The sequence below is a fragment of the Maylandia zebra genome, linkage group LG19 (assembly GCF_041146795.1).
Source record: "Maylandia zebra isolate NMK-2024a linkage group LG19, Mzebra_GT3a, whole genome shotgun sequence".
NCBI classification, from domain to species: domain Eukaryota; kingdom Metazoa; phylum Chordata; class Actinopteri; order Cichliformes; family Cichlidae; genus Maylandia; species Maylandia zebra.
The window spans coordinates 6,672,572-6,699,864 of record NC_135185.1 but is presented as its reverse complement, the minus strand read 5'-3'; the positions used below and the strand labels follow the sequence as shown (position 1 = coordinate 6,699,864).

Here is a 27,293-nt window from a genome sequence, read left to right as displayed (position 1 = left end):
GACAAATTATGGAATTTTCTGCAACTGAATATTTCATTAATTTTGATTGGTCTTCCTTGAGTTTGGCCTCATTGGCTCAGTGGGCATTATAACCTACAACTCTTGCACCAATGTTAAACATAACAATGAAGCTGAAAAAATGTAGTTGTTCACCAGCATCGCAATTCCATTTTACTTTTTATCATGGCTTACCTTGGTGTGGTTTGCAAAGTGCTTCAGAAAGATGAGGAAATCTGTTTCTTGCACCCATCCTGATTTATTTCCACTACCAGTACTTCCTACTGGTCCATCTCTGACACAGTGGTCTGCATAATGTATGTGTGGGAACACAAACAGTGAAGTAATTGTGTTGCCAATGGCATTAACCACATATACAAATGCGACCAGTGAACCTCTCTCTGCTGATGTCGTTGCCCCAACTTGTTTAATATAAGTTAAAGTAATAGTGTGGTAAGTTGTAACATCTGCATTATTGTTACAACTAACCCAGACTGTTGCTGTTACAACTGACCCAGACTCCTATAGCCATGAACTAGCTAACATTACAGCCAACGGCTAAAACACTAGCTCTAAAGACCTACACAGAATATATCCCCATAGACATACAAATAACATAATTTAAGTTTGATGAGTTTAACTGCAAAGCAGATAATGCTATTAGAAATTGAAATAAAGTAGAAAAACTTACTTTTTGGCATACAAATTACTTTTTTTCGTGTTAAATTGTCTGTGTTTGACAAAATGTGCTGATTTTTCACATGTGATAGCAGAACTGAGTTGGGCATGCACAGGATGAGTCACATCATTTGAAACTTAGCCCTGATTGGAGAAATTGGAAGTGTTACAACTGACCCACGTTACAACTATCCCCGGTCTCCCCTACAATTTAAATTCTGAGTCTTTTTCGTTGCTGCGCTCTTACGTACAGAATGAGCGCTTGTTGCACCACTGCAAGGTTTAAACTCTTAACCTTGAAACATGAGCTGATGGGGGCAACGCGGCTGTAGGATTTTTGTGTGTGTTCGGGGGAAATCTTCCTGTAAACTGATCAGGGTGTTGGGAAAAGTAAAAAAAAAAATGTCGGTCAGTGGTTTCAGCTTGTGCTGCGACCGACACTCCCGCTGACTAAATGTCCGTTTAATCATTAACAAGAGGTCTCTGTGTGTGTGTTTTTTCAGTCCGTAAACCTGCTCACTGGAAGGTGATCTCTGGCTTGTCCTTGTGCCCAGAGAAGCTAGTTCGCCTGCTTCACCTTCTGCTTTTACCGCCGGCTTTTTAAAAAACTTTCTCCTACAGAGACACAGCTGACGGTAAAGATTTCCTGTCTGCCTTCATGCCAGCAATGCAAATTTAAGAAAGCGAAAGCACCGAATAAGCTATAAAGAGTGAAGCACAAAAACAGCGGAAGTTTTATTAACCGAGGAATCGGCCAGAGGTAAGTTGACTTTTCTTTCCCCCTCATTCGGTCATTGTTAGTAGCAAACCTTTATTATATAAAATAATATAATGTAATAAAATAAAATCACTATATATATATATACTGTGAATGCATTCAGCAAGTAGCATATTTTTGGCATCTATATGCACATATAGTAAAAGAGTTGTTGGAGGTTTGACCTCTGCTTCTTAATCCACATCAGAAGTTATAGAATTTTAGTCGCTGCAGTCATTTCTAGTAAATTATGAAGACATGTCAAGTCATGATCATGTAACACATAGTTAGAATTATTATTATTATAATGTCTTGAATAAAAAGTGATTGTTTTTAGTTTTTTTTTCTTTATCTCATGACTCTGCAAATATCCAAATGACATTTTTGGATGTCATTTTTTGTACATTGGTCCAGAGCTACATCAAACATGTAGCATCTGTCAAAACAGTCACTGACCATTTTTTGTTCATTGACTGACTTCTTTAATATTGAACTCCTCTCCTTGGTTTTAGTTTTTTGTTGTTGTTGTTGTTTTTTAAAAACAGCCAGAGAGAGACAGGGGAATTTCTTTAGTTCAGCCTGTACCTGCAGATACAGCAGTTTTAATTTTAATCTGCAGTGTCTTTTGGGTGCTTATGAAAACTGCTGGCTCATGTGTTATTAGTCAACAAAATTCCTCCACCCATTTATTTTCTCAGCAGTCACAATGATTAAACACTCACACACATGCTCACTTGTAGAGCAAAGGCACGGCACAGAGAGATATTTTGTCCTTACAACTTTTCTTTTACATTTTCACTCGCAGTTGGGTAGTAAATGAAATGAGATGTCGCAAATGATGGAAAAGTCTACCGAGAACCCCAGCGAGGACAGAGCGTCCTTCAAGAGCAACGGGTCCATCAAGAGCGATGAGAAGTTGTCGACCGATGGCGGCACAAAGTTGGGCAGGCTGCGATCGTTTAGAAAGAGCATCCAGCATGCAACACAGAAGAGTCCTCTGTCATCTGTCAAGGGATCAAAGGTCACGTCCAAATCAGATACACCTACAAATGAGTCAGATTCTGCGGCTTCACCACCACCTCCGTCACCCAGTGAGTACCCTCATGGCTGTAATAAAATCTGCTGTGAAGCAGGTTTTGCAGACAGGTGGAATCTCAAGGTCAAAAGAAGAGCCAAGAGGATCTTACAGATAATTTACACCTCGCTATCTCTCTTAAAAAGGTCCTCTCACAAAACATAAATAATGTTGTGTCCTAGCTCTTATTAATTAATGCTTGTTTACATTTTTTCCCATGAGCGCCCAGGAGAAAGATCGTGTGAAGTCATTCCCCTCAGATGTGGGTGCTATTTTAAAGAGAGTATGCAAAGGTGGAAGGAGCAGTTGTCTGGGAAAAGGGCAGAAAGGGCCAAAACGCAAATATATCCGTTTGATCAAAGTATCTTAGCAAATGTCAAACAAAATGTTTCCTTGCTCAAAGAAGGACTGCAGGACCATGCATTACTGTGCAAAAGTCTATATTTTCCAAGGAAAGTGGAAAATTGCTCCAGAGATTTATTGGAATTTGTGCAAAAAATATGAAAATGTGGTATGTGAGGCTAGTATTTGTATTTATATTTTATATCAATTCTAATGAGCATGAAAATCAGTATTTGTTATGGCATGGCCACCTTTTACTCTCCAGCTTGGCCTGAACTCTTAGCCAAAGTTTGTTTTGTAATTTCTTTAAGTAGCCTTCAGGAAGAGTTCTCCAGGTTTCTTGATATTCAGAGCTCTTCTCTGGATGTTGGTGGCCTTTTTTCTGTTCTTTGTCAACATACATAGTACATGACTGATAGTGTTTTCTTTCTAGATGTTCATTTACTGCATTGGCGGCATTGTGTGTAGAATTTTGAGTTGAAAAATGAATGAGTCCATTGTAATCAGGCTGTAACATGGCAAGATGTGGAACAAGTGAAGCACTGTGAATACTTCCTGGATGCACTTTAAGAAAGTCTGGCTCAGTATCAGGTAGATAAATTACTTTTATCTGATTAGATGTGTATGAAATGTCATTTAGCATATAAACCAAAAACATCATGATTCAACGATGAATATACTACACTATAGTGTACCTCCAGAAGAGTACAATCAAAGAATAATTGATTAAAGCGCAGCTATGCTCAGTAGAATACAAACAACACCAGCTTTCAGAAATGGAAAACAGCATGCTGATGTCATGTGTTGTGAGTGAGGCAATAATTACCTTTGGAGTTCATGCTTTGCTCAAAGTTCTCCTGACTTTAGCCTGAGGACACTTTAAACAGGTCACACTTTAGAAACATGAGGCTTTGCTGTAAGATGTCAACACACTGCTCCCTTTCCTGACAATAATAATAATACAAATATAAATTCTTAATAAAATGAGCAAAATCCCACGTTTTCAGTTATTTTCTGGATTTGTGGATAAAACATATTTAGCTATTGCCCACTTCCATTTGTTACTGCTGAACTTTTCAGTCTGTGCAAGAGGGTGGAAGAAACCACTCTACAGGTCTGTACAGGTCTGTCCACAGCTCCAAGTTACCTCAATTTGAGCCATGGTTACAGTTATCCTTCCCCTCAGGTCTGACATTTTAATAATAATTTCATCCTGCAACACGTGGAATTTGCTTGTGATTTTCCCTGTGAATAAACGTCTAATTTTACTTCACTGTGGTGATTTCTGACCGTTTGTACATGTGAGACTTTAGAAATAAAGTCCTGTCCTGGCCATCAAATCAACTAATTAGTAGGAAAGCTGTTTGAATGTAGATAATTTGGGGAATTTGACAAAAGCAATTCATTGCTTCACAGGAAAGGAGTTGCCTCTCTTTTCATGGCACCCTCTTAGAAATTTTCTGTTGACGAGGCAGAATCGGGCCTCATTTAGATCCATGTTGTCATGTTTCACTGTTAGCAAAGGTCAGGAGTTCAGAGGAGCATCAAGCCTCCTTTTCATCTATTTTTAAAGTGAACTAAAAGCTTGTTTTAAAGCTGCTGCTGATGTGCAGTTTGTCCAAGCTTCATTTTAGAAGGAGAAGAATTAACATTAATTAACTGATTAAACATTCAAAGAGATTATTTGTGTAGATAAGAGAGTTTTCGCAGGGGGGCGTTTAGTCCTGGAGCGTCCAGGTGTGTGTGCAAATTCACCCCAAGGTCTGACCGTGCAATTCTCAGAGAAACTGCAAAAAAGATGTTTTGTCACAATGCACAAGACCACATTTGGAAAAAACCACACACAGCAAGTCAGTGCAATCACCTCATACCAACTCTCACTTGTGAATGAGGGGTTATGATTTGGGCTTGTTTTGCAGCCACATGATCCGGGCACCTTGCAGTCATTGAACTTCTGTGTAATCTGAGCCCATCTGCCCGACAGTTAAAACTTGGCTGAAGTCGGGTCATGCAACAGAACAACCATCCCAAAACATTTGGCACAAGTTATGTGATTATTTGTAAATCATTATCTCATCAGAAATCAGGTCAGGCTGTCTCCTAATGATGAAACTCATTAGGAGGCAGCTTTTTAGGCACTAGCACTCTGAACTTTTATTTCTAACACAGCTTACAGTTTTTTGCATTCTTCAGATTGCATAATAGCATTGCCAAAGCCATGCACATACAAACACCCACATAAATGGATATAACCTTTAGTTTATATCCCTGTGACACCACAAAGAGAAATTTCTTTGTTTTATTAAACTAAGGACTCCAGAGTCAGTTTATGAGAAACTTCTGCTGCTACTGATGTGCTCTTCTTGCCTCTCTGTCAGGTCTGAGCGCCGGCTCTCCGGCCACCCCTCTGAAGAACAACCAGAAAAAAGATGATGATGAGGCAGATGCTTCTTTTCGCATATCCAAACCACTGACACGATCAAAGACAGGTAAAATGTTAACTTTAATACTAGATCAATGTTGCTACATACTGGCAATATTAAAATATTAAACTTCTACCTATATTTTTTTAGTATTTACAAATTTACTACTAATAATCTACTCTAGAAAGATCAGCGTTCTATAGTTGGAAGTAATGTATTCAGGTAAAGCTGCTATTTCTTTTTACAAGTGTAACATTAACATATATGTTGGTGCAAAAATACTAATACAAAGAACAAGGAATAAAACAGAAAAGTACAAACAAAGAATACTTGATTGAAGGACAGCTATGCCAAGTAGAATACCAGATATACAAGTTTTCCTCAATGGAAAACAGCAACTTGATGTCATGTGAGGTGAGTGAAGCAATAGTTATCTTTAGAATTTATCTGTTGCTCAAAGTTCCCCTAGGTTTTCACCCAGACCCTTCTAAGTTGAACTGGTAAGCGCCTTATACTTTAGACATGTAAATATGAGTCTTTACTGTAAGGTGTAAACACACTGCTCTGTTTCCCAAAAATGAGTCTTATAGTCCGTACAAAGGTAATAATATATGTCTATGTGAAAGAGCAAATCAAAGTGCCTAAAATCTGCACATTTACAAATTGCCATTATAGTGGAGCATATAAACTTACGGCTTTTTGCTGCTGAGTTTAAAACTATGCCTGTAGAAAAGGGAGGATAACAAAACACCCTGAAATCATCAAACTTTTCTTTTTTAGATCCTGGTACTTCCAAATTCAGTAATTCTTTTATGAAAAGAGGAGCATCCATTCGTCGGAGTCTGAAAATGGTTACTAAGAAGGATACTGATAAAGTCTCCACTAAGTCCATCTCTGAGGCCTCAGTGGAGGAAGACATGGAGGAGAAAGAGGAGGAGGAGGTTCTTAGAGAAGAGATCGAAGATTGCTACGTACTGCCAAGTATCCCCCTCACACCACTGTCAGGTACAGTCTCCACTACATGTTCACGTTGGTTTAAATTGACTGGGACTTCATATAGCACATTTTTGACTGTAACAATTTTTCCACCTACAAGTGAAAAGGCAGAATAGCACCGTGTCTCGAATGTCCCCTAACATGTTTTCTGTGTATACATGCCACGCTGTAGTCTGGATCTGTCTCTTTACTGTTTGTTTTCGCAACAGACAGAGCCAATGATAAGAGCTTCCTTTGTCATGTAAATAACAGAGGGTCAGTTTATCTGTAGACACAGTTTCAAATCCAGTCTCATAAATGGGACACTGGTTTAGCTGTTAAAAAACAGTGATGGTGGCATCTTCTACTCTTAAGAATAAGTTGATGGATTTAAGAGAATTATAATCTCTTTCTTATTTAGGGACTCTATGAAAATGATTGACAAGCTCGTTAACTATTATAATGCTGTAACACCAGCAACATCAACTTCCTTGCTTCCCTGAAAACCAGGATGGTCTCTTTTACCTGTCTTTATGACTTTAATAACCTCCTGCAGTTTAACTATCTGGTATGTGTTATCTGATTTCATGGATAGATACAGTTAGGTATCATCTGCATAGGAGTGAAAATGATATTATAACAATACTGCCTGGGAATGATGTATAACAGATTGAGTCCCAGCACAGAACCCTGTGGAACTCCATAATTAGCCTTTGTGAAGAAGACTGCATAAACAAACTGGAGTCTATTAGACATGATTCAGTCGACTGCAGTGCAGTATCTTTAATACCTATGGCATTCTGTAGTAAAATGTTATGGTCGAGAGTATTGAACCCTTCACTGAGGTCTAGCAGGACAAATACAGAGATGTGTCTGCTGCCAGAAACCAAAATGATGAACCTTGTCCTGCGTGTCACTTGAAGATTCAGCTTTTTAGATCCAATTAAAAAATAAAATCACTCACAAAAGATTGTCTGGAGAAAGCAGAATGTGTTGAAACAAAGTCTATCAGGCTTCTACAACAAGAGCAGAGTCATATAAAAATCAAAACAGAGCAGCGAAATAACACAAATTAAAGCAACATAAGGGCGAAGAGCCTTAAGCACATCCACAAAAGGCAAGGTGATAGGGTAACAGAGAGATAGAGACGTAATTTAAAGAAACAAAGAGAAAAGAAGTAACGGAAAGAGAGAAAAATGAAGCAAGGGGCACAAGAGACAAAGAAAAAAAGAGAACTATAAAAGAGAGTGGCAAAATGAAGAGAAAGGGACATGGACCCCCTATTGATCCTCTACTTAATCACACAAGCCAAGGTGTGAAAGTAGAGGATCAATAGGGGTCCATGTCCCTCTTTGGGGACACTCCCATAGGGCTTAAATCTGGGACTCTCCACCATTTGACCCTTAAACTGAAGAAGCTTATCAGATGAGAGGTGGAACGTCTTCAAGGAACTTAAAAAAGTCCCGACGCTTTTCTTTCCAAGCTCCTTAGACTACAATGACCTGGATGACTGAGAACCTTCACAGACATTTCTTTATAATTTCTCAGTAACCTTAAAACCCATTAATCTCACGAAGAACCTTCAAAGTCATAATTTTTCACATCAAACGTGTAGAATCAATGATTATCTCCAAAGCACAGCATAGCTATGGTAATGGCATATTTAGTTAGTAAACATAGCTTACTACAGATAGCATAACTGACTACTACCTAAAAATTACTTCAGTATATAAACAAAACACTTATATTAATTATCTAAATTTAAAATAAAAATTATTACTTATTCTAAAACACATTGCCTCCACTTTAAGAAAAAAGACTTTAGACATTTAAAATTAATTCAGATATTTCAACATTATTTAATTTCATTGGTATGCAAGTGTGCCAGGATACTGTACCAGCAGCTGAAATTGCAATTTGCAACAGCCTTCTTTGCTAGCCTATAGCAGGAGACCAATTCCAACTCACCATCTCCACAAAAGCTGCAGGTAGGTTTCATTACAGGGTAAAATTAAAGATCTTTGATGTTTCTGAACTTTTACTTTATTAACTTTTGCTGTTTAACTATGATATCCAGTAAAAATGAGCAGTAATCCTATTTTACAAGGATTATACCGTAAATCTAAAATTAAATTCTTTGACATCAAGCAGCATCAAGCCAGTGTAACGATGTGACACCTGATGTGATGAATTGTTCTGGATTTACTGTTTCTGAATGAGCTGCAATAAGTCTACTGAAGTCTGGCTTTTTTTGCTGCGTTTATGTTGACTGGAGCAGCACTACACTCTGATTTCTACCATTGTGGTTTCATAATGAGACATAACTGATTACAGGAGCTCTGTTAAGCCCTTGGTGATACGATTACTTCTGCTTGCTCACAGTGATGGAGATCAACAAACTGATAGAGACGGGGGAGCTGGAGGAGGCTCACCTGAACCTGCTCGCCCTGCGGCAGGAGTTTCACCAGCAGCCAGAGTCGTGCTCCGATGGCTCAGCTATGGAGCTGGCCACGAGGGAAAAAGACCTCAACCTTCTCTATGGAACAATGAGGAAAAAGGTCAGCGACATAGTGTGCGACCCTCTCTCCGACAAAAACAAGAAGCTGCTGCTCCAAATGGCCCGCGTCATCCAGGAGGAAGAGAAGAGATTAAGAGAACCAGGAGGCCTGAAAGACAGCTGGATGGACGCTTGGAGGGAATCGGTTAGTGCGGGTGTGCAGGTGAAGGTGCAGAGTGTTCACTTGGACAGAGTAGAGCAGAACTCCGCCTGGTTAGCTGTTCACTTGGGTCTGTTGGGTAAAGTCATTGTGGAGGACTTAGAGAATGTGAAGCAGGAACTGCGGTGGTCCTACCCACCCAGTTTTAAAGTCTTCAGCACTTATGTGAGAGGTTATAACAGAGTCGTTGCACAGCACCTGAAGAAGCTGGAGCAGCAGGTGACGGAGCTGAAGGATTTCTATGGTCTGCTGGACTGGATCATCAACAAGTACAAGAGGTGAGTGGGTAGATTGTTCAAATAGGGCTGTTGTTTTTCCTCAAGGACACCTCTCAAAGGAATTTCCTATTCAGCCAAAACAGTACGTAAATAGATGGAGACAAAATTGAAATGAACTCTTGTGCATTATATTTCACTTTTTAGAATGATGTTAAACAGTATTTTCTATTTATTGTGGTGTGATCACAAAAACTGGCATGCAGTTACTTATTGTAATGTAGTTTTGTAATGTAATTTCTAACTCTGATGCTGTACAGCTTCAAAAGCGTTCAGTCGTCTTTGTCCAACATGACATTTGTCATTAGCCTTGCAAACATAGTTTGTTGAAAGCAGCTACAAAATTGAGTACCCTATAAACAATCGTTATGCATCATTTTAGCCAGTCACACATTGCACTGTTGACAGACCGTACTCTGCCAAGAAGATTTTATTTTGGTAGCATTTGTGTGTCATTCTTACTGTACTTACTTACTTACTGTGATCATGTTAGCGATCCATTAAAATTTGGCATACATCCACTTTCAAAGTCAAGTTAATGATTTATTGGTGGAAAATTGACAAAGAGCCTTAAAATTTCTCATGTATATCTCACATGTATATGTATTGTCAACATATTGAAAATAATGTATAAAGATTTTAAATATCATGTCACATTTGACCTCTGACCTCTCCTTTAAGGCCAATTGATAGGCCAAAGTGATAATAATGCTATATAGATTTATTTAAAACTATGTTTTCTTTTTATTATTAAATTTAAAAAAAACCTTAAAGTCATTGTTTCAATAAAGCTCTAGATCTGTTGTCGAAAAAGGACAAGCATTAAAAGTGGTCAGATGATGGGCACATTTCCTGTCATGGTTCTCTGTGTGGCAGGCAGTGATTGGACCCAAACGCAGGACTCTCAGGTGGTATTTTTAACTTAAAGGCAGCAGTTTTTATTTGCAAAACAAACTGAAAAACACAATACACGAGCACTACAAATAAAATTAAAACTCAAACTAGGACGACTGACCTAAACTGGGAGTTCATGGCATGACATGACAATTCAAAATACACAAAACACTGGGGCATCGACCCAGGACCGTGACATATCCAGTAAGTGCACAACCCATCCTACCACAAATGAAAAGAGCTTTTTTTAAAAATTTGTTACATATTAAAATGCTTTTTTATTTGATGATTGCAGCCAGTAAAAAAAAAATCACCAGCATTGTGTTTCCTCAGGTTTGAAACCTAGAAAACTGTGAAAAACTTGTGGTGTTGCATCTGAAAGCTGTGGGTGTTTGTTGGGCAGTGAAGGTCAGAAAAGCTCAGCTCTACAAGTCTCCATATTTCAGTAACTCTGCCTCTGCTGCTGTGATTTAGGCTATTCTTTATAGTTTTTTATGAATCTCCCATCATTACGTTAGTATGGTGAAGAGAATAAGTGAATTCAGGTGTTTTTTGGAATATACATAGAATACAGAAAATGTGATTGTGATTTAAATTGAATTCAGATAGCCTTTGTAATGATTGCATACAGCAAACAGAGACAGATGATATGCAATAAACTCCTCAGTCGGATTCTTTGAAGGCGTGATGTGTTATGCAAACATTATAAAAGGGAAAAGTATGTCTGCATGTCCTCCTGCAGCTTTTTTATCATCTCAGATTTACAGGGGGAAGGCACCTAAAACCACATCTTCACTGTCCACATAAAAATGTGTTCACACATGGTGCAGACAGCCGTTTTAATAATACCCAACACAAAAGCAGGACTGCGAACGTGAGTGAGGTAGGCAGTGCTGACATTATTTGTTGAATCAGGGCATGGGAAACATAAAAAAAAACCTGTGCTCAGAACAACATTTGGGAGACCAAAAATAAACAGCTGATCTGATAAAAAAGAAGCACAACACTCTCGAGGCCAAAATGGGAAAAATAAAATCAGGTCACGACCACATTTTTCACAGATTATGTAAAATAGGATCCTCTTCATAAAGCATATCGCACACAGACCATAATGTAACATGGTTTTCATAAAGCAAATACACTCATTCAATATTGCATTGCAGTGTGCAAAGGACTACTGAATGTATTTAATTGGATTTTATGTTAGATTTTTTTAAACGTTTTATTTTCAACATCACAGGTAGGAAAATGTATTTTGGCCGATCTTAGTACCACAAAATGTTGTGAACTGCATCTTGTTTCACTCCAACAGTGAGAGGATCATGGGAAGTCTGTCTCTGCAGCCAGACATCCAAGATGAAAGCACTGATCTGCAGCTTGAGGAGAACTTCCTGAAACAAGTGAAAGAGAAGTACTGCAGGAGAATGCAGGTGAGGCGCTCACACTGAACTCACAACACACAGACTTTTAAATGTGTTTCTTGTTGGAATTTCATCCATAGATGAAATTTTAGTCTTTCATATTGTTATTCTTTGTGTAATTATGAGAATGAGTTGAATTAAAAGACCATTGAGATATTATGAAGCACACACTTCATTACTATATGTCTTTATTATGCCTCACTTTAAGAATAATGTCACGTTAAAAGATCTGCTAACTGGTTTTGTGACTTTCATGACCTAAACTGAGCTGACTTGACATGAATCAATTATGTATAATTGATTCATTGGTTTGTGGATTACCATTTGTGTTTGCTTTAGCTGTCTTGGCTTTTATGACCTGGGTAGAACTTCTGAAGGGTTAGGGTGGAAGTGTGGATAGATGGATGGATTGGTGGATGAATGGAAACCATGGAAAGAGAGGTTAGGCTGAAAACAAATGCTAGCTAGCTGGGTTAGCATAGTGAGCCCGTACACACAGACTCAGATACCAAATTATCAATTATGTAGATATAGATACCTAATTAGTGCTAGCATATACATTCAGCAAGATAGTACACTGAAAAAAACCCCACATAAAATCCATCACACTCACAAACCAGTGTGTGATGTCACAGGAGCTAAGTGGCCATCAAGTGGTTATTTATAGAAATGCAGTTTTTGCTAAATGGCTTGCATATGTGAAGGAACAAAAGGTGTCTGTCGCTAGGTATTTTCTGCTGTTGTTTTCTTCTAAAATTGAATAATTTGGGGGAATATGCATTAAAAGTCTAAATATTTAAAGAGAGATTGTTTTGAAGAAATGTAACAGAGTACTATCAATCTGTCTACATGCCAGATAGCCTCTCAGTAATGGTGGGATAAGTTGCAGTAAACCTCCAACATTCAATCAGATTAGAAGTTTAGTGATTAACTTGGTTACATGATGTCAGTCACTACAGGCCAGAGGTTTGTTTGGTTTTATTGCTTTAACATTCATGCCATAAAACACATTTACAGTTTGAGCACACTGATGTTGAACCAGCTACAATCTTGCCTTCAGAATAACATCAGGTCAGGTGACTTTTTAATGTGACAGAGGTCACTAACACTCATGGTAACAACCTCCCAGAGAATAAAGACCTCAGTCTGCAGCTCTGTTTCAGGAGTATTGGAGAAAGCATATCCTCTGATAATTAACCCATCTACACAGTGAAGATGTCAATCATCTGTGATGTAGTTGCAAGTTTTCAGTTCACAGTCTGATGCACAGTACTGTTAAACTTCCAGTTAAAGACACATAAAACAATAAAACCTTGGTAGGAATCAGGCAGTTTCTTCAACAGATTGTTTAAAATCATTAACCAAGTTGCCTCGATCACAACTTAGTCACATAACCAAAACATGAGTATACAAAATAGTACAACGAAAGCCTTTGATTTATTTTCTCAAAGTGCGTCAAACCCATTGACATGGTAATAAAACAAGATCACAGATAACTGAGCACATTATCAGTGTACGGTTTTTTACCAGTGCTTGTTATTTTCTTGATTGATTTTTATGTTACTGAAAAAACATATTCCTTGCTTATTGTATTTAACAGTTGTTGTTTTTTTACTAGTGAAAAACACAAAGATATTCACTGTACTTGCATAGAAGAAAAGAAAATACTCAAAGCATCAGTTTTGAGTGGTTACACCCAGCAAATGTTTGACTAATGGTTTCATTTCTGATATAGTTCTCAGAAGAGATGTTGCCACGAGTTGCTGAAACAGCTGTTTTGCTTGCACTTTAATGCTGACTTCCACTCTGCTTGGCTCTTCCTGCAGGAGGAACTGAGAATGATACAGGGCAGAGTCATTGAACTTGAAAATGAAGAGGTGTGGAAGGATGGCAAAGCTCCTAAAAAGGAGGACAACTTCCCCATTTCTTCATTTCCCATTGACATCCTAACGGTACTTATTGAAATATCACATAATGCACATAATGGGTACATGCTAAACACATCAAACCCATCAGATACAGATAAAATCTCACATTTATTTATTTAAATTAGTGAAGATTTCTCTGCCAACAGATCTTCTTTTTTAATCCTCCAAGTTGCAATGTAGTGTTTTCACCATAGGGTGGCAGCACATAACTTCTGTTTCCTTACACTGTGTACCAGCTCTGTTTTTTTCCTCAACAGAGCGTGAAATCGTTTGTTTTAAACTCCATCAAACTTGATGCTCAGCTGGAAAAGAAAGTGGTTTCTTCCTGCCTCAAGGAGTTGAAACAGTTCCCAAATGGGTATGGCAACACAGAGACAGCACATCTATCTATCCATCTGTCATAGACATTTAACAGGCCACGTTACCACAGGAATCTCAGTGGAAAAATTTCACTCCACCCTCCTGGAAGCAAGCTGATTTTACTCTTATCTTAGTGGCTTCGAAATAAACTCCAGATTACAATTTCTTATGATGGTGTGTTGTAATCTGAGGATTATTTCTTGTGACTGAGCACAGGCATTAAAGTGAGTCACAAGTATATAGATGGTTTTCTGTCTGATTACCATGACATGTAGTGCAGATGTTGTTTAAATCCATGTTTTTGATCAGTGGTGGCATTTTCAATCACTTTGGTCGCTTTTCTGACTCTTCTCATTAAAATGAAAAGTACCATGAAAATTCAAAACTCTTCCTTTCTTTGGAAGTGAACAAAGTTCCAAATTCAGCGAGGGATCAACCATTTATTTCCCCCACTGTACACATGGCGAGGGTGGGATCAAAGGTATTATGGCCACAACAAGAGAACAGCAAAAACAACTGGATTAAAATAACTTGTGATAAAGAACTGAGATGAGGAAGAGGAAAGCATCCACCTAAAAAAGCAAACAAATGAAAAATCAGGACGCTGACCTTTTTGCAGTGATCAGACAGTAATGTTATGTTATGTTATGTTAAGCAATACAAGAATATTCCCCTCGATTGGTCAGACAATCCTCTGAGGATCATGTGTTTGTCCCCATCCCACACAGTGTGTATAAGCAATCTCCCTCCTCCATCTTCCCCTGCAGACATTCTACCCAAAATATAACAGAAAAGAAACAAAACATAATCAAAATAAAGGATTATACACCAGAATTAATCAGTGAAAAGGAAATAACAAGACTCCCACACAAAACTTGGGAAACGGAGATGACTTGCCCACAAGCGCTGTCATGCTGAAACAGAAAAGACCTTTTATTTACTTGGAGCTGCGAAGCTGATGGAAAACTTTCTGCATCGTGCAGCTATGACTTTTCAGCCTTTCTGCAAATCCCCCTAGTGTATTTATGATTAATAAATAACCTTTCTTTGCACTTTTGCACATTTTAACAACACTTCTTATGCATTCATTATTTTAAACATCACTTTTTCCTGTTATCTTTCCATCCCCCTTGGAGGGTTTCTGTTTCCTATAAAGTCTGTAACTTTGCTTTACAACAAAATGTCACAAAATGTTATTATTTTTAAACCCCTGTTATTTATCTGGCTTGTTTAACTCTGTCCGCCTCATCTTTTGACTGAAGCTTCTTCTTTCCTCTGCAGGTTTGAAAAAGCGTTCAGCCAGCATTGCACCTCTCACCAGCCTTTGTGGACAGAGTATCGCATTACATACATTAACAGCTTTACTTCTTTAAAGTAAGTCACGTGACTTCCTGAAAACATCCACGAATGCCCTGCCAGATTTAGCATGTCGTGACACGGTTATCTAGAGGGATCACGCCACATTTTCCCCCCCAATAAATCTGTCAGCTCATTCATCTCGTGTGGATTTACAGACAGGATGGATTTATGAGCAATTTTAATTAAAAAAAAATGCACCAGGGTGCTATTTAGTCCCGATTTTTTGATTAAAAAAAAAGCATGCAAAATCAAAGAGAATGAAAGGTATATTACCTAAAGTCAGAAAAAGCATTACAATTTATCTCAAGAAAACCAAAAGTGTGACGAACATGACTGCCAGTAGGTTCTGAATATGTATTACCCATCCTCTGAAAACAATATGTGTATTGTTCATTGTAACAAAGCAGTTTAATGTTTATAACAGAGAATCTATTCTGTCATTCTCTTTATTCAAGTTTTTTGAAATGAATCAAAAAAATCGAATGTGCAGACTTGAGCGGAAGTTCATGGTTGTCTTTTGCTTGGATGAGTCATCTCGCAGATATTCAGCTCTGACATATATCTGCCGGGACAGTAATTCTGTTGTGTGCCACGACTGCTGAGTCTCACAAGTGTGGGAGTTCTTTGGATGGGACAGCAGAGGCTTTTATATGCCAGAACAAAAAGAGATCCACGTGATTTCAGAGAAGCAGGGCTCTGAATGTGAAACGCTGCTGTGGTATAATCGGGAGAAAGAGAAAGTACTGCGGGCACACCAGCTGCTTCTGTCACTCGCTGTGCTGGTTAGCTCAGTTTCTGCAGGGATATTTAATCAAGGTTCTAACACTTTATATTTATAGCTGCAGGCGTAGCTGCAGGTTAAACCTAGAGCCTATCCTAGCTTCCATAGGGCACGATGTGGGGTATACCCTGGACAGATTGGCTATCTGTTCAGGGAGTATTTTCATGCTTAGTTTAGTTTTTGCTATCATTTTGGTTAGCTGGGCTTTGCTTGATTTAATTACTGCTATCTCTTTTGTTACTGATCCTGCTGTGTTCATGTTTCTCCTGTCACCGCCTGTTTCTTTCCATATATGTACATGGAAGGACTGGGAAGAGAAATAGATGTAGTGCTAAAGTCTGTCTGGGAAATCTCATCAGACCTTTTGTTATGTTTAAACTAGGAAAGCCCTTCAGTATTCCTGTTTGAAAGCTTGATTCAGTACACACACTTTTCCTGCCTGTAGTGCCAGGGAAAACACAAGGAAGTCTAGAAATATGCAGGGAACTGGAGACACATTAAGGGAAAAGACACACCGTGTCTGCCTTTGATAAAGTTAATTAAAAAAACAAACAAAAATAATAATTCAGCTCCACTGTATTGAGTTTTCTGCAGGAAGTTTAGGAGATGGCTTAATCAAAATGCCTAAACAGGCTAAAACAACAGTGAATAGCAGTGATAAAAAGACCTGATAGGACCACATTCAACATGTTACTGAAATAAAAGCAAACGTCATATTGGCAGAGGTGTCCTCATTCTGCAGAGAATTCAGTCTGAGAATTCAGATCCTGGTGATATATAGAGTCTGTAAAAAGAGGTGGTTAGGATGAATGGCAAAAAAAAACCCCTAAATAACACAGATGGTAGAACCAAAGCCTGATCACACAATGGCTCCCTGGGCTTTCACATTATTATCATCATTGTAACCATGATTGTCATCACCGTGCTGATGCCTTAGATCCATCAGATGAGTTTAAATCTCACTGAGGTCGAAATCGAGGTCATAGTTTTCTGGAAATCTTGTAAATCCAAAGAATGACGTCACCTGGGATGTTCACACTTGCAGGTACATCTGTTAGGAAGCTGAGGGGTTAGCAACTCTGTAGATAACCCTCTCAGGACACACCAACTCTTGCAGAGTATTAAACAGGGAATGGGAAAAATAAAAAACAAAATATAAATAAAAATACACCAACCCTACCCTGTAAAAACATGCGAGTTATTTAAATGAATTGAGATGTGAAGTGTGAAGAGAAATATATCTCACGGTTTGCCCCAAAGTGCTTCATTAAAAAACAAAAAGTCTGGAAAAATTGATTAAAAAACTGTAATTTTGAAAACACGTGTAACTTGTAGGTAGTATAAGACAGAAATAAACATGCAACATACTCAAGTAATTACTTAAAATTAATGTAAGCAAATGAGATGTGCTTCACCAGACTCACCAGTGCAGTTCTGATTGAAAATGTGGCAATATTATCACCATGCAACCTCATGATGATCAAGTTTTTTTATTTGTTGTTGTTTTCTCCTGCAGGAAACACATGGAGGAGTACAAAGAAACCTGTAAAGATGGGGTGAACGGCTTTCAAAAAGCGGTAGATAGTTTGATTGACAAGCTTATGCGAGACCTGGAGGATCAGTTTAAAGAAGATGTCAAGGTACGGCAATCTAGTGAATCATATGTTGTACAGGATATAAAACTGAGGAAAAGGAATCTTCCCATTTAACTTTTTTTGTTATTTCCTTCCTCTTTGGAGCTACAGTAAAACAGGCCACCCAAACACATGAGATATCAACAAAAAGCCCAGAATCTCCTCTATTAAGTACATCAGGACTTAGTAGAATAGCTCACAAAAAGGGGATTCCTCCTTTCTTGCAGTAATAGCCAAGAGCACTTAGGGAAAATTCACAGAAGAAGAAAAAAAAAAGGGCCAAACAGAGCAGCAGACAACACGCCAAGTTGCACCAATATTTGGACAAAAGGATGAAGATGGTAACTTATCAGCTAGTTCACACTTTGCTAAATGCTAGTTATTTAGCAAAGTGTATCTGTGGCTGCAAGAAGGAGGAAATCCGGTAACTAAATGGTGCAGACAGCACCACCTGGGGAGGGAGTTACACCCCAGGAGAGATTACAGTAACCAGTGCAAACGTTGTGGGCACACAGGCTCATTACTAACGAGCAGAGGCGTGGCAAATCAATTTCATAGAACAAAGTTTAGACAAAACTACAAATATACACCTGCAGAAAAGAAAACAGCAACTTAAGCAGCAGGGCTGGCAATGCCGAACCATTAATTAAGACACTTTATTAACAAACATTAGTTAAAAGAACAAGGTTCAATACCAGCCAACACGACAGCAACAAAGCAACAACAAGGCTAAAGGAAGACAGCAGCAGTGTGTAGTCCTGGAACAACAGAAAGAACCACCCTTTAACAGTCACACAGCTTAAACAATTGCCAGGGGAAATGAATCCAATCTATAATACTTAAAGACAGCCTGTGAATAACAGGAATGAGTGCACATTGCCAGGGACCAGGAGGAGGCCACAGCTGCTTCTTATAACCGGCCTCTGATTAACCCCTAAGAGAGGGGTGAATGTTCATGCTGCGTTTGCTGACACCATGCATGAATCAAACATCTCCTACCAAATCTAACCAACTGCATACTTATTATTCACAACTATACTAGATGCTATGAGTGTTTAGACCAAAAACGTTTGGTATTGTGGAAAGTTTTAGTATATTCAAAGACACAAACTCATGCAGAATGACCCCCTAAGTAAGCGTAAGAGTACTTTCCTAAAATCTTTCTCCAGATGTTATGTCTTTAAAGTGAGAAGTAACTTTCTTGAAACATTCAAAGATACAAGGAAGTATGATATAAGCTAAATCCAGATGTTTGGCTTACATGCTGTTCAGTTCTACAGTTGTACCATTCTAATCAGCTTGGAAGTCAATATCTGGTATGATTGCTGTTATTTTCAACACAGCCTGAACTCTCACTCTCACTGTTAGCCTTTAAAAAGTCTTCAGGAATAGTTTTACAGACTTCTTGAACAATATGTGAATGCTCTTTAAGATGTTGACTTATCTTTGGTATTTTTTAACTAAAACTAAAGTGCAGACAGTTGCCTTTTTGTGTTCATTTCTAAGTTGTTTGTTACGTGTAGCCACAACTATGGTTCATTCCTTGAGTTAGGTTTCTTTTTTATGCTTGAATGATTCATAGGTCAGTGTTAAGAGGCTCGAGGACTGGACTGAAAATGAGGGAAAACACAGATAATGGCCAAAGAAAAAGATTTTCTGAAAGCGTGGAGAAATAATACTTAATACTAGTCTGGCTCCTTCAAAACAAAATTTTGGACTTTTGCACATTACTTTGTCTGTGAAGGTTCTCAGTCATCCAGGTCATCGTAGTCTAAGGAGCTTGGAAAGAAAAGCATCTGGACTCGTTTAAGTTGCTTGAAGACGTTTCACCTCTCGTCCGAGAAGCTTCTTCAGTTCTAGGGTCAAATGGTGGAGAGTCCCAGATGGTCGCTCACAGTGGACATAAATGGCCTCTTTTACTCGTCTTTCAAACCATCTGTCCTCTTTTTCCAAAATATGAGCATTGGCATCCTTGAAAGAGTGGCCGTTGTCCTTTGAGGATTCCATCTGCCCTCAGAAAATCACATGGTATGCTGGGGTTAGGTTTCACAATGAGCTCACCCGAAACCTTGGCTGATTGTGACCTACACATGAGCCACACCTTGGCTCGTGTTATTAGTTAGTGGATCATTACGGGGTCCATCATCCTCTTGGGGGGACACTCCCACAGGGCTTAAATCTGGGACTCTCCACCATTTGACCCTAGAACAGAAGAAGCTTCTCGGATGAGAGGTGAAACATCTTCAAGCAACTTAAAGAAGTCCAGACACTTTTCTTTCCAAGCTCCTTAGATTGCACATTACTTTAGATTTTGTGATGAAGATAAATACGCATATAAGTAGGCTTTGAGAGGAGGTAGTTCCATTAACTGCTTCTCATTCAATATATTCCTTTTAATATGAGGTTTGAGGTTTGTTTGTTTTTTTACTTTTAGCCTATTTAGTAGAATAATCAGGTGTTAACTTGAAATGTGACTTTTTATAATCTGTCGTGAGTAAACCCTCAAAGGCATTGTGTGATTAATGGCTGTGTTATTTGTTGTTTTTCCAGTCTTACTTAAGGAGAATGATGACAAGGAAATGGCTCACCAACGATGAAGACTTTGATCAACTCTACAGCCGGACAAAGCTGCTTTCCCAGCACTGCAGTCTCATGATGCCACCACAAGCCAAGGTGAGAAGGAGGAGATGGCCTGGAAAAAAGTCAACAGGGGCAGTCCAGAGTTGACCAACTACTTTATAAAACTTAACAGCCAAATGTTTTTACTTACAGTACAGGAAAGGCCGCCGCTTGGAATAAAGACAGGTTGCCTGCCAAAGTCAAGTCCCTTGCTAAGGCTAAGGATTTTCTGGCATTTGTCCCAGTCTGATTAGACAGTTACCATGAAGGGAATTACCTTCAACAGAAGTTTTTATGGTAATTATGGTTTTATTTGTAGGGTGTTAAGTGATTTAAATAGGAACAAAAGATGCAGAATATCATCTAATATCTATTGTACTTAGACGTTTTTTTAATGCTTACTATGAAATCGGGAAGTCCTGTTTATTTTAGATCGATTGTCTCGGAAGTTCCAGTTAATACATTTTGCTGTCCCATTGTTTTTCTCCGGATGCTGCAAGAGCAGAAAAAAAAACTGTGAGTGTCATGAATCCTAACAGGAAAGAATGAATAGGTAGATTAAAAGGTGTCAGTTCAGATGAATTGAACCCTGGTGGTCACGATGCATTATCACCTCCAAACGAACATTTCCCGTTTTTTGCGTCCATCCTGTTATGCCGCCACCTAACTCCCTCTTTCTGTGTGTGTGTATGTGTGTTTGTGACTCTGTTACCCTGGAGACAGGCGTTTGCAAGCAAACTGCACTACCATGTGGTGATAGAATACATCGGTCAGCTGATGAAGAGTAACTACTCGTGCAAAAATCGGAAACACGAGAAGGCCGCGACCAAGATCCGTCATCAGTGGAATAAACTCAGTGATCTATTTGAGGACATGGTAATTAAGTCATCACTTCCCTATCAACACTAAAAGCAAATAAAAAGTAAAATACAAATTAATTGCTGTAGGTATTTTTAAGTACATGTCATGATTCAGTAAACCTTCAAACTACTTTGAATTTTAAACAGGTTTAATGAACAGGTGGAACGTTTCTAATTATTTTTAGCCAAGTAATCTAAACACTTTTAACCTCCTAAGACCTGAACTCTTTCATGGCATGCATTTGTAATTTCTCTTTGCTATTTGGGACCTGATGAATGTAAAAACAAAGAATGATGTCTAAATGGTCCTTTATTTTCATTTCACATAATATGCATCCTCTTTTGCTTCAAAATACAAAATACTGACCTGATCTTTGGTCCACAGATCCTTCGTTCATGTTAAAAGCAGTATAAGTGTATGTTTAAGTGGCGTATTTGCCTTTGATGGCTGGTCACATTCCTCTCAATGAGCAGCATAACAGGAAATCCTCTGCTGTGCAGCCCCTTTATTTGTATAGTCATGTGTTTTATTCAAAATTCAAAGGATGTTCAAGGTCAGCAGCAACTCCATCAGTTTTAATGTTTTGATATTTTTTGTCTTTTACAGAAGTCGAATAATGAGTGGCTCTACCATGTAGGAGACGACTTGAGCAACATCATTGGACAGAAAAACACATCAGACATCAAGAACCATCTGCAGCCTGTAATAGAGAATTACCCAGACTTCAGGTAAGCACTTCTGCCAAATGCAACATGACGATTCACTAAAAATAAACCAGGAAAAAATCCCGTTCTACCCTCTCTTAGTCTTTAGGATGCAGGCAGATTAGGGTTTTCCCATAATCCACTAGGTGACAGATAAGGAACGCTTAGGCTGGACTGGTTTCTAGCCTTTTACAGATTTGGTGTGTACAATTTAGGCCAGGTTTCTACAAAATAACCCTGTTTTATGCCAACGGTTATATCTGAATATAGAGAGCAGTGTTTTCTGCTCTGACATTTACCAAAATTTGGCTCCAGTGCTTGTTGCAGTTGAGCGTTATTAAAATTTTCCTTTACTGAGCTTTGTTAATATTGTACAAATCAACAGAAACAAAAGGACATCGCTGTTTGTCTTGGATTAATATTTAGCTGTTAGAGAGGCGTTAAAGTAGGATTTGGTGGAAGAGGAAATCCTAAAATTGAGTGCTTTGCAAGGGCAAAAGAATTGCTCAGTAATAAGTTACATAATAGCTTATTTTGTGAGTGCCGGTACATTTTTCTTTGTGTACAGGCTGTGATCAGCTGACCTGTGCTGCTTCTTTGATGGTGGTGGCAACCCCCAATCCTACTCAAGTAAATAAAAGTGAAGTAAAGTGTTTGGAAAAATGTACTTCTAAAAGTACTTTTTGTTGCACCATGTTCATTCATTCATGAGCTGCTGTAGCATGAGTCAAATGGATAAACTGCACGTCAGCACCTCAGCATGCAGTCGAGTTCTATAGTCTTACTAATGACCTACTAATTTCATTCACATGTGTTGCAGCAGGGACACATAGAAACGTTTCAGGACACTGGCCCTCGAAGACACCTGGGATGTAACCTAACATTGACCATGAACACCACAGAGCCTGTTTAGCCTTCACTAAACTGTATAAAACTCCTTAGAGCTAGCTAGATGTTAGCCGCACTACAACTTTATTTACATCTGTCCATGAACACATCACAGGACAAAGTGTAAGCCACTCTGGGATGTCATATTTATTTATGTATTTATTTATTTTTGGTAAAAAAAATAATAAAAATTTTGCACTGTAGTTCAGGACAAGCTAAGATCACGCAGTATGTAGGCTTTAGGGGTTTCCCATCTACCAGGTTTCTATTGAAATTGTTTTATAAAAGTGAAACATGTATGGAGTAAACTATAAAACAACAGCATGTCTGCATCAGAAATTTGTGGTTGTGACATGCGAAGAAAAGCAGAAAGAAAAAAAAATCCAAAATGAAGACACAACAAAAGTGTCAGACCTTCCCCTTTGTGGTTGTTGAAGCACATAAAGGAATTCTTTATTTTATATTGGTGTAAAACAGAAGTGGGCAGATTGTAGCTGAATAGGAATCCCCCCCTTATCAGCTGTCAAGTAAACCTAAGTGGACTTTGACTATCATCAGGAGAATGAGGAAGTGAAGCGAATTTCAATGACTGACCCAAAGCAGAAGAGCAATGTTTAATTAGCTGTCTGTGAGATTCATATAAACCCCTCTGACATTTAGCATCAGGGATATATCTCGTCCAAGCACGACATCTGAGATGTGATTTTCTTGAAAGGAAGCCGATAAAACAGTGAATGGTATTTTTAACAGCCATCACATGATAATGACCTTTGCTCTCACTTTATGAGTTATGAACATGAGTGGGACAAACTGCAGACATGTGAGGTGATCAAAATAAACAAAAGGACATGTTGGTAACAAAGATGAAATCCACAAGTCGTGGTGATTACTCAGTTTCTTTTTCTTTGCAGAAATTTGGATATTGTTTGCACTAAATTTAGATCTGACAGCTTTTTTATGATGAGACAACACACTCCACTCAGCAAACATGAACGGTAGAAAAGACAGTAGTTGTTCCAGTCTTTTGACAGATATCAGCAAGTGATGAAATGATGCCTGAAAGTGTGTTCCTGAATCAGTGTTATACACGTGAAAACAAAAGCATGAGCTCATTGGGGACAGAAAAACAGATTAGCTCATCTTACTGCTGTCCAGTGGATGGGGGATAAGTCCAGTGGACATTTCAGTGAACAGTTCCTGAATGACATTCAAAGCTCTTCTTTGGATGTTGCAAAACAGGCAGACTGGTCATGGTTTGTTGTAACAAAGTGCCTGAACATTATATTTAAAATAGGTTCTTTGCGAAGTTATGTGTTATGTGTAGACACAATGCACCTCCATTCCTTGAGTAAGGAGCATTTTCTATAGTCAGCTGATGCATAGGTCAGTGAAAGCAGCAAAACAAATAAAATGGTTTTTCAGAAAATGGTCATGAACTCGACTGAAAACAAGTGGAAAAAAACCCGAAGAAAGAAAGAAACACCCTGGAGGACTTTTGCTCAAGACACTTTTAAAAAGTTACAAGAAAGTCTAGCTCTGTTGAAGCGATATATAAAGAGATTAAGGGTGGCTAAATAGTGTTGTACATTATATAAATGTCCAAAATTAATTATGATCTTGTTCAGCTAGAGATATGCTCTTGGAGATTATCTCAGATTTTCTCCACCTGTGAGAAAACATGATCTGAGAGGACTTTAAAAAGGACATTTTGAGATGCTGTGAAAGTTTTACTTTGGTGTATTTTGGCCATGGCCACAAAACTCAGCTTTTACCTTTCAGGGTTCTAGGAAATGGTTTTATCCTTCACAGTGAAAGCTTAAAATGTTTGGTGACTAATGAGAAGAGCCTGTGGAGTTTTTTTGTTCTACTGCCCAGCTGTCAACTGTTCAGGAATCATAATCTGAGTGACCCATTTGTGGATGCCTGTGGTGATAATACCCCTGAAGTTGAGTCTTCTGGAATGCACAAGGAGTTACGGTCATTCACGATTAAAAATGCTCTGCTGTAAATGATCTGATGGTTCTTAGGTCTGCTTCACTCTCTGTTTAAAGGCATTTTAGAGTTTTGTTTCCTCAGTTCCCACCAGATTGCTGCTGTAAATAAACCTCTTAACTGCTCACTGCAGGCAAAATCCAGATGTTCCAGCATTCCTATCATTTGATGCCTGTGCCCTGTTATTGTGCAATACACAGCTTATCTTAGGTAAAACTTCACAAAACATGGCAAGAAGAACTATCTAACAAGATAGATCAACATCTGTCTGTCTGCCTCTCACACAGGCTGCAAACTGCAACCGTTTTAGTTTCTAAAAGAAAATTGCGTATTCCTCTCACAACATAACAGAAAGCTGAAAACCACATAAACTTGTGCACAGGAGACGGATGTTTTTGTTAATGAGAGCTAATTGCAGCCTCTGTAACAAAAAAGCAAGCTGGAAGCACAGAGTGCAGCCTGTTGACCCTGTATAGCTGAGGCACGCTGAGTTGGGATTTACGTAATATCTCACAAAGTTTCCCCCAGCAGTAGAAATGTGAGAGGAGGGCCTTAAATGATCCTGCAATGCTGTGGTTAACTTTAGACTTCATGCAATATGTGCATGGGGCATTTCCACATTCTTTCCCCTTTTTCTCTTTCTTTCGGTTCTGCTAAATGAAAACATGTGCAAAAAAAAGGTCGAAACTTAAAGAGATGATCCCTGAAACTAGAATGTTGGTTTGTGCTGTGAAGTTTGTAAGTCATAGGACCACAGCAGATACGGTTTGAGTAAGTACAGGAATTTAAACTGTATGTTCAAAAACTGTACGTGAGTGAAGAGATCATTATAACAGGTTTAACTGTACTACCAAAAAATCTAGTTGTAAAGATACCGTGGTTATTTTTCCATTAATATCCATATTGGAGTGCCTTTTTTGCTATGACATGCAGTATGATTTTATTTTATTTTTGCCCCTTTTTTGTCAGAACCTCACTGTTACAGCGCAAAGGTCTACGTGATGTGATCCTGAAAATATCCAATAAAAATAACAAACTATTGCACAATTATAAACAACTCATACATCTGCAGTTTGGAAAGGACAACACTGTTGAAGTGATTATTCCCAAGTTTAAATATTTTTTTGATGGATTTATGTATCATATGGTGTTGGCATCTGTGGATTGGCAAGGCTTTACTTCTACCCCGAAAAGGGAGGGAGTGTGTAGCTATGGACAGTTTGACTCTCTGTTGGTTTGCAGTCTAGGGTCCACATTTTTCAAGATATCTGTGTGATGTGTGAATTCTGTGTGAATTCTGTGTGATGATAGATACCAATGGCAGCTCGAGCTGATTTAATTTTTGTTAAAATTGGGTCAAGGGTACAACAAAAGTTAAAAATCAGTAAAAAACTTTGCATTACCCAGAACTTCACAACAGTAAACTAGACCTTGGGAGGTTTGCTAAGCAAGTAGCTATCTTCGTAAAATCCTGGAAACTATTCTCACATTGTTAGTGACATACAGAACAGAACTAGGGGTGGCTGTGGCTCAGGCGGTAGAGCAGATCAGCTACTGATCGGAAGGTCGGTGGTTTGATCCTTGGCTTCCCCAGTCTGCATGTCAAGTATCCTTGGGCAAGATACTAACCCCAAATTGACCTCCGATGAGTTCATGTGTGAATGCAGGTTAGTTTGCACTTGTGTATAGAAGTGCTTGTACGAGTGGGTGTGAATGATGTTGTATAGAGCGCTTTGAGTACTCCGGGAGAGTAGAAAAGCGCTATATAAGATTCATACCATGTACCGGAACTTGTTGTTAATAGTATGAGGGAGGTTGTCTGATGTCATCTTTATGGGGGAAGAAGTTAAGACTCTCACTGCAGTATTAGCCAGATAGTTTTAAAGCATGTAGAAAAAGCAAAAGCCAGCGCTGTTGGAGCTTTGAATTCTTCAAATTCTAAAGAATTTAATAAATGTGTTATATTTTCCAGAGTCAAAAAGTTACATTGTTTCTCATGGACTTAAGTATTTAGATGACCCCCGTGTCTCAGAAAGTCACAGTTAATACACTCAACTACTCAACAGCCTACAAAAAATACTTGGTGTTTGTATTTGGTGGGGGGGGGGTTCAAGTAAACTGGACTTTCAATGGAATTAATATAAATTGGTTAACTAATGAATTAAAATAAATATAAATAGTATTAATAAATATGGAATTAATAAGCATTTTGATGTTGTTCTCCACTTGCAGTAAGAAGCACCTGGTTGCTGTTCTGTACTTCAGGGGGCTCATTAGGGGCCACGAACACCAGCTGATCCTCCGGCGACTCACAGCACTGAAGAGGGAAGGGAACATTGCCAGTAGTGACAGAAACCAAGTGTTATTTAGTAATATGCAGGTTACGGTCAACACAAACTGCCTGTCCAACTTCCCTTACTCCTGCTTCAGCTTTCTGATGCCAGACAACTAGGAAAACACTGCAGGTGTAACACCACAGAGTGTAATGAAGTGTGTCACCTGTGGATTGGTATTGGTGACCTGTCCAAAGCCTTATATACTTTGCACTACTGATATTTGTTATGTCACATGTTTTTTTGTTTGTTTGTTTGTTTGTTTTTGTTTGGGGGGGGG

The 27,293-nt window shown here is 38.6% G+C and overlaps 1 protein-coding gene across 1 annotated transcript; it reads left to right on the top strand.

The window, feature by feature from the left end:
* The first annotated feature begins 1,163 nt into the window (after positions 1-1,163).
* Positions 1,164-27,293, top strand: exoc3l4 (exocyst complex component 3-like 4). The gene is made up of 14 exons (XM_004554736.5): positions 1,164-1,435; positions 2,238-2,523; positions 5,228-5,338; positions 6,053-6,277; positions 8,630-9,242; positions 11,446-11,563; positions 13,381-13,506; positions 13,740-13,840; positions 15,124-15,216; positions 17,499-17,622; positions 20,167-20,289; positions 20,959-21,111; positions 21,703-21,824; positions 26,913-27,293. Exons 2-14 carry the CDS (start codon positions 2,259-2,261, stop codon positions 27,130-27,132), a joined length of 2,394 nt encoding a protein of 797 aa, XP_004554793.2. The 5' UTR covers positions 1,164-1,435; positions 2,238-2,258; the 3' UTR covers positions 27,133-27,293.